Source organism: Rhipicephalus microplus, chromosome X (assembly GCF_043290135.1).
Source record: "Rhipicephalus microplus isolate Deutch F79 chromosome X, USDA_Rmic, whole genome shotgun sequence".
Lineage (NCBI taxonomy): Eukaryota > Metazoa > Arthropoda > Arachnida > Ixodida > Ixodidae > Rhipicephalus > Rhipicephalus microplus.
The window spans coordinates 131,832,304-131,847,030 of record NC_134710.1 but is presented as its reverse complement, the minus strand read 5'-3'; the positions used below and the strand labels follow the sequence as shown (position 1 = coordinate 131,847,030).

Sequence of the window (14,727 nt, the reverse complement as noted above, 5' to 3'; positions counted from 1 at the left end):
AAACGCGTCGCTAAATTGGACTTGTTTTCTTCCCCACTACATTGCGCAGCAAGGCACTTCGAAGCGGCGAAGGTATATGCCTCGAACCAAAAGTAGCAGACGACGCGCCGTTTTCCTATCCATCTAGCATCAAAAGTTTCGTAAAACAACAAAAATTGCAAACAACCTTTTAAAATGTAATGAACGCCCATGTTTCACCTTGAAAAATTAACTACTTATTTTTAAACATTACATTATTTGAGATATTGTTTTAATACCACAATAGGTACTTTGTTGGACTGGCAATGTCTCCGGCCTTGGGACTCCGAGATAAACGTGGTGAGGATTGCGGTGGTTGCAACTTTACTTTGTGCCTTTTCGAATTTGATTATGCAGTTTTTTTTTTATTTTAGTGTCAATGAAGTAATACTGCAAGATAATAGTTGTATGTTTTTTTTTCCTTTCATCTTTTTGTAGCGCAGAGGATTAAAAAACAAGGGCAGTGCGGTCTCGTTGATGGAGCTTATATTTATTTCTGGGTTGTCATTGAGTATAGTTAATGTTAAAATTTTATGGTTAAAAGAGTTACTGTTCGAACAGAGTTATTGTAAACTTTTGTCGACAGATGGTGACACCTCCCTGTATTGTTTTCATTATCATGCCGGAGTACTTAACGCTAAACAGGCGTAAGGCAGCAACCTAAACCAAATTTAAGCTTTGCTTTTCTCCGAGTTTGCTACCTCTCGTATTTCTGTGAAGCGTGCGCTTTCACTTGTGTTCTTTCTGAATACTCTTCAGTGAGGATTTTTGTGCTGTGGGTCTATTGCAAGTATATATCGCCTGCATACATCCATGCGGGTTTGTGGTGCGTGTTGTGAGAGGCATGGTTGCTCGCAAACATGGTCTGCATCGCTCAGAAGTTCGCGCATTTTTCTTAATTAGCTGATCGTTGCGGTCATTCCTAGTCATCGCTATGATATGTATGTAGTGGCTGTGCATGCGTGAATATACTATCGTTCTTGTCGTTCTTGAAGTCTCAGCCGTGTTTTTCGTCAATCGTTCGATGTGAGTAGCAAATCTCACCTTCCTAGCCTTCTGCGACATTGCAGTTAAGCCCAGTTTAATCATTTTGATCGGTTTTGGTTATGTGTAATGGTGTGCTTCCCACATTCGGGCTGTCTTGAGCAATTAGAGTTAAGTCGTGTTGAACGATTTTGGCAAATGCAAAGCTGTTCTCGTTACTACGTTGAAGTAATTGTGGTGTCAGCATGTTCGGAAAGGCGTGCTCATGTCTTCCACTGCCTCGACTCGAAAGATCATCGAGCAGTGTGTAATAAAATTATGTTGTGGAAAGAGTTGCTCGGCTTTTCTTTATGCGTCTCTGCCACGAAACCGCCTTATTTCATGCGTGTATATCTCATCTATAAAGGCTAGCTTATTGGGTAGGAGTTGAGATTTTGACTAGCAGGATCCCTCCTCCTTTTGAAAAACCAGAGGCCTTTCTCGTTTCATTGCCTGGATAGGCTGCTAATGGTTTTCTCGCACAGTTTGATAGATGTGTGGAGTTTAACGTCCCAAAACCAGCACATGATTATGAGAGACGCCGTAGTGGAGGGCTCTGGAAATTTCGACCACCTGGGGTTCTTTAACGTGCACCCAAATCGCAGCATACGGGCCAATAGCATTTTCGCCTCTATCGAAAATGCAGCCGCCGAAGCCGGTATTCGATCTCGTGACCTGCGGGTCGGCAGCCGAGTACCTTAGCCACTAGACCACCGCGGCGGGACTCCTCTGACAGTTTCGTTTAGTTGTTGCCGACGTCTGTACATATATTATTAGATGTGGATAACACTTATAGATTTACCTCGCCCCACCGCGGTGGTCTAGTGGCTAAGGTACTCGGCTCATGACCCGCATGTCGCGGGATCGAATCCCGGCTGCGGCGGCTGCATTTTCAACGGAGGCGAATATGCTGTAGGCCCGTGTGCTCAGATTTGGGCGCATGTTAAAGAACCCCAGGTGGTCGTAATTTTCAGAGCCCTCTACTACGGCGTCTCTCATAATGATATGGTGGTTTTCGGACGTTAAGCCCCCATATTTATTGATTTCGCCTCTTCGCGTGGCATCAATCTTAGACAAGCCCTTCAGTCGCGTAGATAAGCTTACTGGTTTAGCCACATCCGCTGCCTGCTTACTATGCATAGCTATAAGCTGATTTTGCTTGAAGTATCAGCACTTGTCGCAACAGAAGTGAATCTCTCTCACTGAGGAGCATCCAAAAGCAGAGAGGCAACCTTCCTTGGAAGCGTGGACAAGTGATTTTCTTGTTGAGAAATAATTGCATGTCTTGCTCTCTCTATACAGATGACACTGTCTTCCAAGGTTCATGTTCTGGTTACTGGCTGCAAAGCAAAAGGCTTCAGGAACATCTCCAGCATTGCGCACCGCTCTGTAAATGGACAAATACAGACAAGTGAGAAAGATGGAACCCTCATGAGATTGGCTGGGCTGCGACCTACAATCTTGTGGCTTCGACATGCATCAACAGCCACTAACAAAAACACCAACGCACTATCTGAGGCCAAGGATACAGATGGAGGGCAGCTTACCTTAGGCCAGAAAGGTGTGGACCTTTACTCTGAACCCAAGAATTTGTCCCCCCCACCTTTTTTTTCCTCTTTGTGCTTACAGTAGTGTAGTTAATCAAATGAGCATGAGTTTACAGCTTTACCTTACAGCTGGCTGATAAAAGTTTGTAATCTTAAATTGCTACTCCATTTCAGACTGTTACATCTTCATTTCTCTTGTATATGAGGATAATTGTTCGTGCTGTAACGTTGAAATTCAATAGTTAACCTACCAATCTGTCAAATGGCAAGTGTTTGTCAATTCTGTGAGCTGCAGGAAGGAACTGACTGCTAACCCGTTTATGCTAGTTGCTTTCTGTCCTGTAATTGCATAGAATTTTAAACAGTTGTGTTCCACCAAATCGCAAGGAGACCTTTGCAGTTGAAGAAAAATTCTGAGAGCTGGTGGAGTGAATGAGGTTCATTACTGAATCAAAACTAATTATTTTTAGAACAAAGCATGTTTTCTGAGGAACGTATATGGGCTTCCATTGCAGTTTTGTGTTACTGTCCTGTGTATGGTACTTAGTTTGCTCTAGTAAAACTCCCTCTATGTTAATGCATTTTGTGCATTTACCGTAAAGATTAATGATGCTACTGACACCCCTCCCCAACTTGTGCATAAACACGCATACACACTGAAATAGTCTTTCCCCCAGAATGCACATGAGTGTTATGTGCAATTTGGTTGTTTTAGCATACTGGGATTCCATTTACCATTGCTGACCCAGACAATTGCATGTTATGCACATATCACACCTGTAGCTGGCAGGCACAGTGCAAAATGAGTAACATGTTCCAGGACGGTAGTGGTTCTTCTCATATGTGAATATTTGCCACTGGTAAATACCCATATACGAGAAAAGAAGCATAAAGCTACACTATGAAGGTATAACTTGGATCATCTCTAACATGGAAATAATGGAAGCAGCAACTTCGATGAGGAGGACTCTGTTTTGATAGTACTGGTACGTATAGTAACTGCTAGCATGGGTATAGCCCAGGCTTGGGAGCTGGGAGGTTAATGCACTCTTCAAATTCGCTGGTTGTTCACCATCTACGCATCCACTTAACACTTCTTCAATGTGAACTGTATTTTGACAAAACCAAAGTACTGCCTTTCCCTCGTTGTAACTTTTTGAAACCCTAGGCAAATTTTTAAAGTCGTCCCCACCTTTTCATTATTACCAGACATGCCATTGAACATCCACCGGGCCACCACGGTAGCTCGTTGGCTACGGTGTTACTTGGTGAAAAATTGACATTTGGGCAAGTTTGAGTTATGCATCTTGAAAAGGGTAGTGCAAATAACGAGGACAAAACAAGTAGTACAGTTGAACCACTTTTTATGAGGCATACTCTGGGCAGCAATTTTTGTCTTTTAGATGAGATGTCTCTCAGGGTACCATGTATGCATTTCCTATCAACCTATATTTTACTGTAGGCACACTGGTGTCTCTTATGCCGATTTGTCTCTTATAAAGGGTTCGACTATACAACACAACACACCACACAGGCACTGTGTGGTGTGTTGTGTTGTACTTGTGTCCTCGTTTTTTGCACTTCCCTTTTCAAGTTACATGGTAAAACTTGATGACTTGGACTTTATTGACTGTATTTCAATAGGACCATGGTGAATACTTTTCAATAAGGTGAAAGTTCAATTAAGGCAATTAGGTTAAAGGGACCCTGCAACACTTTTCGAGTATGGTCAGAAAATGCTGTCAATTGGTAATCAAGGCTCCAGACAACACGTGAGCCAAATATTATAGTACAGATTGCGGCCTGGAATTTACAATAGCTTCTCAAAGTCAGTAAAAAAATTGCTTTCTTCTCTCCTGACAAAGCATGCTACATTCTCAAAAAACATTGTCATAGGCCAAGTCACAGCCATTTGTTGATTTGAGCATGGCAGGCTCAATCATTACTGGGGCTCCTGCAGGGGGTTGCAACCTGTCGCGCATGCATGCGCAATCGTACTGAATGTTATGTGTTCAAATAAAAAAAAAGAGAAAGAAAAAGTGTTAAAGGGCAAGGGGCGCGTGTGACAGTATCTTATCCCCCTGTGCCATCCCTCGCTGCTTAGTTTCCAGCACTTTTGTTTAGACGATTGAAAAGTAAAGGCAATAGTAGCGTGCAACAAATCTAACTCTTCTCGTACGGACAAATTCTAAAAAAATTTGCAAGGGTCAATTCCTAAGGCAATAAGCCCCTTCACTGAATCAATTTCATGGCTACTTGGAAAAGTGTTGCAGGGTTCCTTAAAGACACACATCAGTGAACGCAAGGTGATTAAAAAGGAATCCCAAGTTCACTGCTATGGCCTAGTTATCATATCGTGGTTTTGGCATCTTATTGTATTTAGGTTCTGTTGTGCAGTTTGAGGTTTTAGTGCCACCATGATGACACAGGACCTTTCTGTTTTTGCATCTTAACAGGTATATTTTCATGAGATCTTCATTATTTTCCTTCCAGTGAAGCAGAGCACAAAAGACGCAAGCTACTTAGGTGTAATACTTGCAGGGCTTGGAGTAACAGGTGAGCTTGCTCCTCATCAGCCGATGAGCACTTCAACCATGTGCAACCTCGCAGTTTTTTTTTAATAATATCACATTGACCCATGATACGTAGTCTCTGACCCCATGATACAGTAGTGTCTATTGTTAGTGAGAAGCCGTGAGATGAGTTACAGGACGATCAACTTCACACTGGTTTTCTTGACCACACAGTTGCACAGACAATGCTAAAGGGGTCTATGCATGTTTACATAACTAGAGTAGTAGGCGGTGCTCACATTTGTGTGTGCTTTGTGCACTTGCACATTGTACAGCACATCTAGTTACTTTTCACCGAAATAAGACACTGCCATGCTCTCTGATCAATGCTTGCACCATATCATTAAAGGATTGCAAGGTAGTACAATGCATATTGTTCTGCCGGGTTTTGTGATAACGTATAGAGTTATGCGCACATTGTATATGTTTGTCATGTCGCATGATCAGAGCTTGAAGGAATTTTACTGCCACACTTAGCATAAAAGGTAACGCTATATTTTCAAAAATAATAAAAGCAAAAAAGCAGTTTCCTTTTTAATGGTTTCATAAAATATCTTTGTATTTAGCATGGCTTGCCATCTATCTTGTTCACGGTTGTTCATAGTGAACCATGTGTGCCGAAAGCTGTGCTCATCTGAAGCTTAGGGTATCACATGCTTCTTTCTATGCGAGATCAGCTTGACACACCTGAATAGAGATTGGTATCCATTTTGCTCAAAATATGAGTGAGTTTCTATTGTTTTAGCATTTTGATTTAGCACATTTAGTGACAATGGTGCAACTAGCTTTTTTTTTTTTTTTTTTGAAAACAGGAGCAAACTTTCAAAGTCAGTGTGAGGTAGTCTGTCCCTAAATCTGGTTAATTTTACATACCCTTGAGGACATTTTGTATAGAAAGAGAAACACTGAGACCACTGCACCAATTTTTTTCTTTTTTTTAAATTAAACAATGTTTCACATATATATATAGCGCCCGCACTGCCAGTTGTTCAAAGGTTAGTTAGATTACTGTATGTGTGCCTTTTGTCTAACGTTACAGTGTTCATGCACAAAAAAACTTTTACTTAATGGTAACATGTATTTACATTAGCTCTATTCTATATTTCATTAAGGTGGAGTAAACTGGCTACTCTGCCCTAGGTTATACTTTTGGTAGGTGTTTATCATTCATTAATATTACATTCCTGAAACATTCACAACGGTTCTCGAGTTAAAATGTCAATCCTTCTGTACGTTTTCAGGACAAAGTAGGGTGTACAGTAGACTCTCAGTAAATGTAAATCTGTTAAATGGAACAGCTGCTTAAACAGAACTATTTCTTTTGCACAGCTTCATTTAGGGCTTGTATTCTGCACCTATGTTAGCCTCTCAGTAATTGGAACTCCTGTTTAATAGAATATACTTTCCTGGTCCCTTCAGGTTCTGTTTACCGAGAGCCTACTGAATATGTTATGAGTGTTACACCGCCCCGCCACGCTGGTCTAGTGGCTAAGGTACTCGGCTGTTGACCCGCAGGCCCCGGGATCGAATCCCGGCTGCGGCGGCTGCATTTCTGATGGAGGCAGAAATGTTGTAGGCTCGTGTACTCAGATTTGGGTGCACGTTAAAGAACCCAGGTGGTCGGAATTTCCGGAGCCCTCCACTACGGCGTCTCTCATAATAATGTGGTGGTTTTGGGACGTTACACCCCACATATCAATCAATCAATCAATCAATCAATGAGTGTTATACCACAGCAGAATATCTTTTATTAATTGAAGTAATCAGATTGGCTGTTTATTAAACAAAGTCTAATATTAACTTCGATTTGGCAGCATTTTCAATGAAGTGCTTAGCTAGCTTAAGCTGCACTTGCAAACAGGAAGCTATAAAAAAACAAGCAGTCATAGGACAAGGCAATTCGCATTGTAGTTGGCTCTTTCTGTCACTTGCCTGTGGCTGTTTTTATCATGATACACTAGATGAACAAGTTATTTCATTTTTGTTTAGAGCATGTTTTCAGTTCAAATGTAATAAGGTGTAAGTATGTGCAGCATGACATGCATTTCTTTCTATACCATTTACCTTATGAAATATGTTGTCTTACTCATCTGTGCAGGCCTAATGTTTTACACAATCTTCCATGAGCTTTTCTCGGGACATAGCCCCAACTCTGTGTACTCACGAGCTCTGGAACGCTGCCGAGCTGACCCCAGGGTAAAAGCTGCTCTCGGTGAACCTTTGCAAGGACATGGAGAAACAACCAGCCGAGGACGACGCAGGCATGTTTCTTTGATGTGTGGTTCTGGTGGGACCCTAGATAAGATAACATCGATTAGAACTGGAAGACCAAAGCTCAGAAACTTTCCAAATTTTCTTGAAATCGCAGACATATGTATTTTAATTCATTTATTTACCTCTAGCAATAACAGTACTATTACTGTGAATGTTCTCATAATCAGGAAATCAGCCAATAACTGCTGTGCTCACTTGGGCCCGCTTGTATCGTAACTTATGATGGCATCGCAAAGGACAGAGAAAGAATCTTTTTTTGGGGGCTGTTTTGTTTAGATTGGGCATTTTATGGTGTAGGCAGTGCAAAAATATTTGGCTCGCATGTTCAGATGAGCCTCACCTACAGATGTCTTGCATTTTTAAGTTTACACAATGTTTGGTCACTCATTAGTCCTCAAGTGTGTTTCAGAACTCCCAGAAGGTTCAAGATAACATACTAGGCTTCATTAGTCAGGCGTGCACTTCGATGACCACATATTGTGTGTTTCCTGCAGTTAAAAGGTTGTCCACATCTGACTCCTTATAGAAAGCAGAGCTAACATTCCTTGTGATTATGTTAGGCCAGCAAATGGACACAAGTACCCAAGAAAGTGAAAAGAGGGACAATCGCTGTCATTGCTCAAGTTGGTACTACTAAAGAGCATTGCATGCATCATATGAAGCTGCACGTTTAATTCCAGCCAGCCACAAATAGGTGGTATTCATAATGCTGTGTTCTGCGGCAGTACTGGCTGCATCCACTATCTTTGTAGTTGGAGAATCGTCTGCTAGCACCTCCGTTAAAAGACGTTGAGCACTAGTGGTTGGTGGAGCATTCAGGCATAGAAAACGCAGCAGTTTCTTTCAACGTAACAGATCTAACTTCACTGCTACAGCACCATTTTAAAAATGCTCCTGGACACATGTTCATTGTAGACTAGTGCACAACTTTAATGCCGCAACTAAGTTTCAACCTCTTGGTTTATGGGCCCTTTAGAAATATTGTGCTTATTGCATATTTTTTCTTCATTCATAATTCTACATTTCATAATAAAAGTATAGTTACTTTACCGTATGCTTTTGCTAGGTTTGATTGTCTAATGGAGTGTATATTCAAGAGTATACATTCAGCTAGATCAGTGCCAGTGTTTGTTTGGCGACTGTCACTAAATGCAAGTCAGAAGCGTAACAAACCTTTCATAATATTGGAAGAAATGCACTATAGTCAGTTGTTTCGTGACGATGGTGGTTAACTTTTATATATATTCCTAAAAACAAAAGAAAATTCAGAATCACACTTTGCACTACACAAAAATGCTATTGTTAACTGTCATTGAGTTGTTGTCTCTCTACATTACTGTAGAGAGATAACTTAGTATGAAACTATTGAATTATTATTATTATATTTTTTCATTTTCAGGCATGTTAGCCACATGGAATACATTAAAGATGGCATCAACTACATGCGTATGAAGTTCTACATCAAGGGGCCTAGCAGATCTGGAACTGTACATCTTGAAGTCAGAGAGGTATGCTAAAACACACTATTCCACAGCTAGCATGAAGTGTCTAGAGACTCACATTTTCTTAACTATTTGCTAAATTAGAGTTGGACACTATATCGTGCTGTCGCAACCTTTGTGCCTATCCCCTAGACCAGTGGTTCTCAAAAGGGTGTCCGCTGACCTCCTATGGTCCGCAAAGCCATTTCTATGATTCGCGAATTTCTCACCAGCATTTTTTTTTAAGCGTGACTGTGCCACGTATATGAACTGTCTAAAATAAAGTAATGTGGCACGTTTGTTTGATGTTTTTTGGTAGAAATAAAAGGCACCTGTTTCAAGCTCTAGTTGTGTTAATGTATGTATGTACGCTGAACGTTGTGTTAATTTATCTTCCCTCCGCTGCAAGGGGTCCCCCATCACTCCAACTAGTTCACAAGAGGTCCCCGACACATCCATGGATGAGAACCACTGCCCTAGACATATGTAGTGTGAGCCCAAATAGCGTCTGCTACTCTACTCCTATTAGTATTTGAAGAATAGTGCTGCTTTTATTCGTGTCATACGTGGGGCTTGCTAATTTGGCTGTTTACTACTAATGCTTGTGCGTTCAGCATTGTTATATTTTATAGCAAGAATATGTAACATGCAGTCTACATGGCGATCCTGAATGTTTTATTTCTCTCTGTCTAATTAACCCTTAGTTTCCTTGTCTCCTCAGGCACAGTTGTTGAAGTCCGGCATATGGTGATATATGAACTTTTTTTTTCTGCCTTTTTTAATATAATAAACCACTGGAAGCAATGCTGCACGTAAAAGAAAAAAACCACATGAGTGACCTGTGTGTGGTTTTGGTTTTATGTGTTGTGTTCCTTCCACTGGTTGTTTATTTTTTTCAAAAAATAAAAAACCAACTGGCCCAGCAATCTACGTTAATCGATTTATGCACCTATTGAGCTTTCGGTTTCTGCCTCATAGTGCTTTGATATCTATTTTTGTAGAAACACTAACAATACCAATTTTGCATTTATAAGTTTATTCTACTGCTGAGTTAAAACTCTTTGATACAAATGCCAGAAGTAAGCCTTATACTCTCAAGTTTTGCCATTACAGTGCCCAAGCCTGCCAATTCTCAGCGCCATGTATTATGACATTTAAATTTATCACAGGATTATCTCATGCAGTTCAACTCTGGTAGTTTATAAGGATCTCATCTACAGATTGGCAACATAACATTTTCGTTACATATTCAAAAATTGCTTTAAGGCCCCTTTAATTTCAACTAGAATATCATTTACCTCTATTTTCTTTCTAATCTACACTAATGTCCCTCTGAGTCAATGTACTGTGTAAAATTTTCATTTCATTGCACATTGCATGTGCCTTATTTCTCAGGTATTTTTGTTAGCCTACAAATTTCTGCCCCATATGTTAGCACTGGTAGAGTGCAGTGGTTACATGCTTTTCTTTCCAGGGAGAGCTGCCTGTTATGATAGGGTAGTACCTGCCATATATGCTCCAGCCCATTTTTATTCTTCTATAAATATTCTTCTCATTATATGGGCCCCCTAGGTTAAGATCATTTTACATATATTATAGAGGCTGACTGCCAGTCACAAATATTTGGGGTGAACCACCCTAAGACTGCACAATGTCCCTCCGCCCATAAACCACTGCCTGGCATCTACAGCAAATCTAGAAACAAAAACATCTGTAAACAACAAAAAGGTTATTCACCAGACCAAACAAAACAAAAGACCACAACACCAGAAACACAGTAAGATTTAACCACCGATCAACTAAAGAATATGATAGAACAAAAGGTTAACAAAAACAAAATAAAATGCTGTTATCTAGAACAAAATAGAAGGATTCACGATCCAACCCACACTGCTTCGCCCCAACATCAGCATTCACTTCGTGGATATGCATGAGTTTTTTGGTTCTCATGCTAGGCAGCTGAACATTACTTTTGTGTCCTGAATATAAGTATTCAACCCTACTGCTGCATCTTTTGGGGTAAGTTCTCAGTCATTTGTTGCATTTAATTGCCATCATTTCTGAAAAGTAAAATACGTCTTCAGTTATAGGTTGTTGTATTCACCACTGAGACTCACTCCTGCACCTTCCAAGTCTTACAGCTTGAATGAACTTAAGCATGATGCTACTCTAAGCGCAATGCCTCCATGACTACTGATATCTCTGCAAAATCAAATGCTTTTGATACTCATTGAAAGTCATATAGGTAAGTTGGTTGTGCTCTGCAGGTTTTTCAACTGCCCGATGATAATGTAGATGCGATCTATTATAACGTACCCCTTCCAGAAGCCAGCTGGTTCTCTTGGCTGATTAAAGTATTGCCCTATTTATGTTGGAAATAACAATGATACATATTTTTTTCCAATACTGAAAGCAAGTTAACAAGGGTATTATTGCCAAAGTATTTAATGTCTCCCTTTTTATTGAAGCAGTATGGCATTGCTATTCTTCCAACTCTATGGTACAGCTGAAGCAGTGAGTCATTGAGTGTAGTGGTCTCAAACTTAAGTATAATATTGCCTCCATTTTTTATTGAAGGAACTGCTATTCCATCTTTCCTGCTGCTTTTTCTCAGGAAATGCCTTGCAAAGCTTACTTATTATTCATTGTTCATTCATGCTTTTTTGTGGAGTGTGAATTGTGTGTGGAATTGGGCTTTTCGTAGGCATGTGCAGCATTGGGAATGACCATGTCTCGAGACTACTATATGTTGTTTTGAGGATGGGCAAAGTTTTATATTTGCCAACTTTACCAAATTTTTACCAAAGTTGTCACATTATGGCTTGTTTTTGTGAATTTGACATTATGTTTTACAAAAAGGAAGTATTAACAAATGAAAGGTTTAAAGACTGTTCAAAGATGGAGTGGCACAAGATGCCATATGCTTGGAGGATACTTTCTCATAGTTACTTTATTCAAGGTAGTTTTTAAAGCATATGAAATCAGCAGCAATAAAGTATGGAAAAGGCTACTGTAATATAAAAGCAGCACATTTCCTAGCATCTGCTGTTTCAAGTTGGCAACTGCTTGTGTAGTGTCTCCATGTTTGGAGCAATGCTAATTAACTTTTTATGCATACCTCAATAGTGTGCACCTAGAAAAAAGGTGTTGCAAATAGATTCCATCACCTAATCTCCATCCTCCTAAGCTTTAAAACTTTTTAGACTGTCAGGATGGTGAGAATACAGTTTTGTTTTTTGAGATTCATCAATGAGAAAACATCCACAGATGTTGAAACAGCTGAGCAATGGCTTGCTTACAACATGGAAGTGATAGACTGGTGTAATGAGAAAGACAACATTTGTTATACCACTATACATTAATAAAACTGTATTTTATCATAAAGCAAAACATACTATTTATGTAGGCATACTGAAAAGGGCACATTTATACTGTAACCACATGTTTCAAATAGAAACAGCTATCTTTTTTAGTACAACTCTGTGGAGATAGTAATGTCTGCTTGTAGCACTGAATATTAATCCGTGGCAAAGTACAGAAACAACACTTTTCTCAGCTTTTATTGCACAGCAAACTCTGCCGAAAGAGCACTCAAAGGAACTAAATAATGTTTTCTATCTAAATGAAGCTTCATTCAGTGGGAAGACTCAGAATTTATCAGCAGTCATGTATTTCAAAGGTGTCTTGAGTTTTCTGAAATTATTGTAATACAGAGAGAGGCTTTACTATACAATTTTTCTGAAACTCTAGGTTTTAGGTACCTCCAATTATTACGATCAGTTAGCTACTCTGACAGCATTTTTCATCCTTCATTTTTTTATTGTCCATTGTGCTGAGAACGAGTATCACCAATATTAGTGGCATAATGGTGTCTTAGTCACTGGATCGACTTTAAACCTGCTGTGGCATATCGCTTATGATTGTTATTATAAAGATAATCATGAGGATGTGCCCTCTTTACCTACGAAAAGGTGCTGAAGCAGTGGTATCAGATACAGTGTTTGGGTGCCATGAACACTGTTTATAAAATTAAGTGCACATCAATTATTTGTGCACTTGACTTTTTCTGCTGCTTGCTCCATGGATGTGGTCAATGCTCCATGGTCATGAACGTTGCCCTTGCACAGTTTAGTGAAGAGAGATTAATTCTGGTTTAAGTGGTGTTTCAGGAAATGGATTAGGAAGATTATCATTTCGCTCAACACGAGAACTTCAATTGTGGGGCTTAATGGGGGGTTAGGTATATAACTCTAGCTATGCCTGTTTTCTCATATAAACTTGAGCAGTTAGCATTTCTCATTCAGATGGGATGTTTTATCTTGTTAAGGGAGTATTTTCTTTTGTTAGTACTGGTGGTCCAAGAACATGCATCAAAGTGCCATTAAAAAATGAAGCCTGCTACTTGAAATACTTAGGTGCTCTTCTGAGGTACAAGGCATTTGTGGAGCAAAGCCAGAGCATGACAGGGCCCTGGGGAGTTTGGTTGTTTTGTTAGCATCTTGCAGAACATGTTGTTTGCTAGATTGGTTTCTTAAATGCCGTGGAACTTTTTTTATGGCATTATCTTGTATGCTTGTACCTTTTCTTTAAGCTATTGCCATTAAGATGAATTTGCAGTTGTTCAGTATCCCTACAACACAAATGGAATAACTGAAACCACAAGACTTCACGGTGCATTCTTCCTGTGTCTCCATTTTTCACACTGTAGGAATTCTTGACTGGTGCCCTATGGCCCAGCTTACCATTTCTCGCAAATTCTACTTTGTTTTTGTTATATATAGAGGGCTTGGCATTATATTTAATATAAGGAATGCCTCATTATTCAGGGTACTATGAAATATGCAAAATGTACAAAATGCCTGGAAACATGGCATCTTTAGTTTGTCAGCTCAATTTTTTCGTTTCTCAACAGGACAGTCACAAGAACTACGAGTACCGCTACCTGTTTGTTGATCTTGATGGCCAACCAAAGCGGACGATCATTCTAGAGGACAATAGGGAAAGCAGAGGTCCCAGCAACACATTTGATGTTATTTAGAAGCAGCACTGATCATCTCAACCATGTATATGTAAATCCCAAAAAGCAGTGATAATAAAAAAAGTGTGGTTTCCTCGTGCCACTTTTCTTTTGCTGTGTAGAAGCTATACAACTTTTTTTTTCTCTTTGCTTACGGAATATTAACCCTTTCCCTGGTGAGTTGCATTTTTGGCCAGAAGTGATACAAAATGACAGATCTTTTTTTTATTTGTCGGCTTAATTCTACGTGTCCTGCTGCAACTAAAAAAACCTATTAAAAGGCACTTTACTCTCAAGATACAAGCAAATTATTTTTGTTGAAAATATGCAAAGCTTTGGCTGTGCTGCACTGCACCCTGGAAAGTGCCCGAACCTCTCCAGTGTTCACTGCAAAAAATGTCTCTAAATTTTAAAGAATAATGTGCTGGCACAAGGGAGCCGGTGAAAAGAAGCCTTACACACCGAGGGGGGGGGGGGGGGGGGGGATTGTGTACATTTATCAGCATCCACTGCTTATACATAGAGACATGGTCGTCGTCCAAAACTGATGATATAGAGAAAGTGTGCTTCTCTGTGTAGTCCACACTTGCAGGACATATTTGTTCTACAAAACTTCGGCAAATAACTGATTCCCCCCCCCCCTACCCCACCGCTGAATAGAGCTGTTTGCTGCACACGTGAACCGGTCACGCACTGTGGAGGACATCATTTTATAACTTAGAATACCTTATTCCAGTCCTTTCTCAACCGAAATGCTTGCTATCAGAATCTTCTAATATTAAAAAAAAAAAACT

At 39.9% G+C, this 14,727-nt stretch overlaps 1 protein-coding gene across 7 annotated transcripts; it reads left to right on the top strand.

The window, feature by feature from the left end:
* Positions 1 to 519: 519 nt before the first annotated feature.
* Positions 520 to 14,033, top strand: LOC119176468 (mitochondrial import inner membrane translocase subunit Tim21). Of its 7 annotated transcripts, XR_012886983.1 has the most exons (8): positions 857 to 881; positions 2,344 to 2,602; positions 5,082 to 5,144; positions 7,260 to 7,422; positions 8,835 to 8,943; positions 9,326 to 10,935; positions 11,001 to 11,161; positions 13,829 to 14,033. XR_012886983.1 is itself a non-coding variant. In XM_037427764.2 (6 exons), the coding sequence occupies exons 2-6, from the start codon at positions 2,344 to 2,346 to the stop codon at positions 13,952 to 13,954; spliced, it is 720 nt and encodes a 239-aa protein (XP_037283661.1). In that variant the 5' UTR covers positions 520 to 665; the 3' UTR covers positions 13,955 to 14,033. The 7 variants fall into 7 exon arrangements, 6 of the variants coding, with proteins under 6 accessions (XP_037283661.1, XP_075733848.1, XP_037283658.1 ...); XM_037427764.2 differs by lacking the exons at positions 857 to 881; positions 9,326 to 10,935; positions 11,001 to 11,161 and adding an exon at positions 520 to 665; XM_075877733.1 differs by lacking the exons at positions 857 to 881; positions 9,326 to 10,935; positions 11,001 to 11,161 and adding an exon at positions 668 to 776.
* The last annotated feature ends 694 nt before the right edge of the window (positions 14,034 to 14,727 follow it).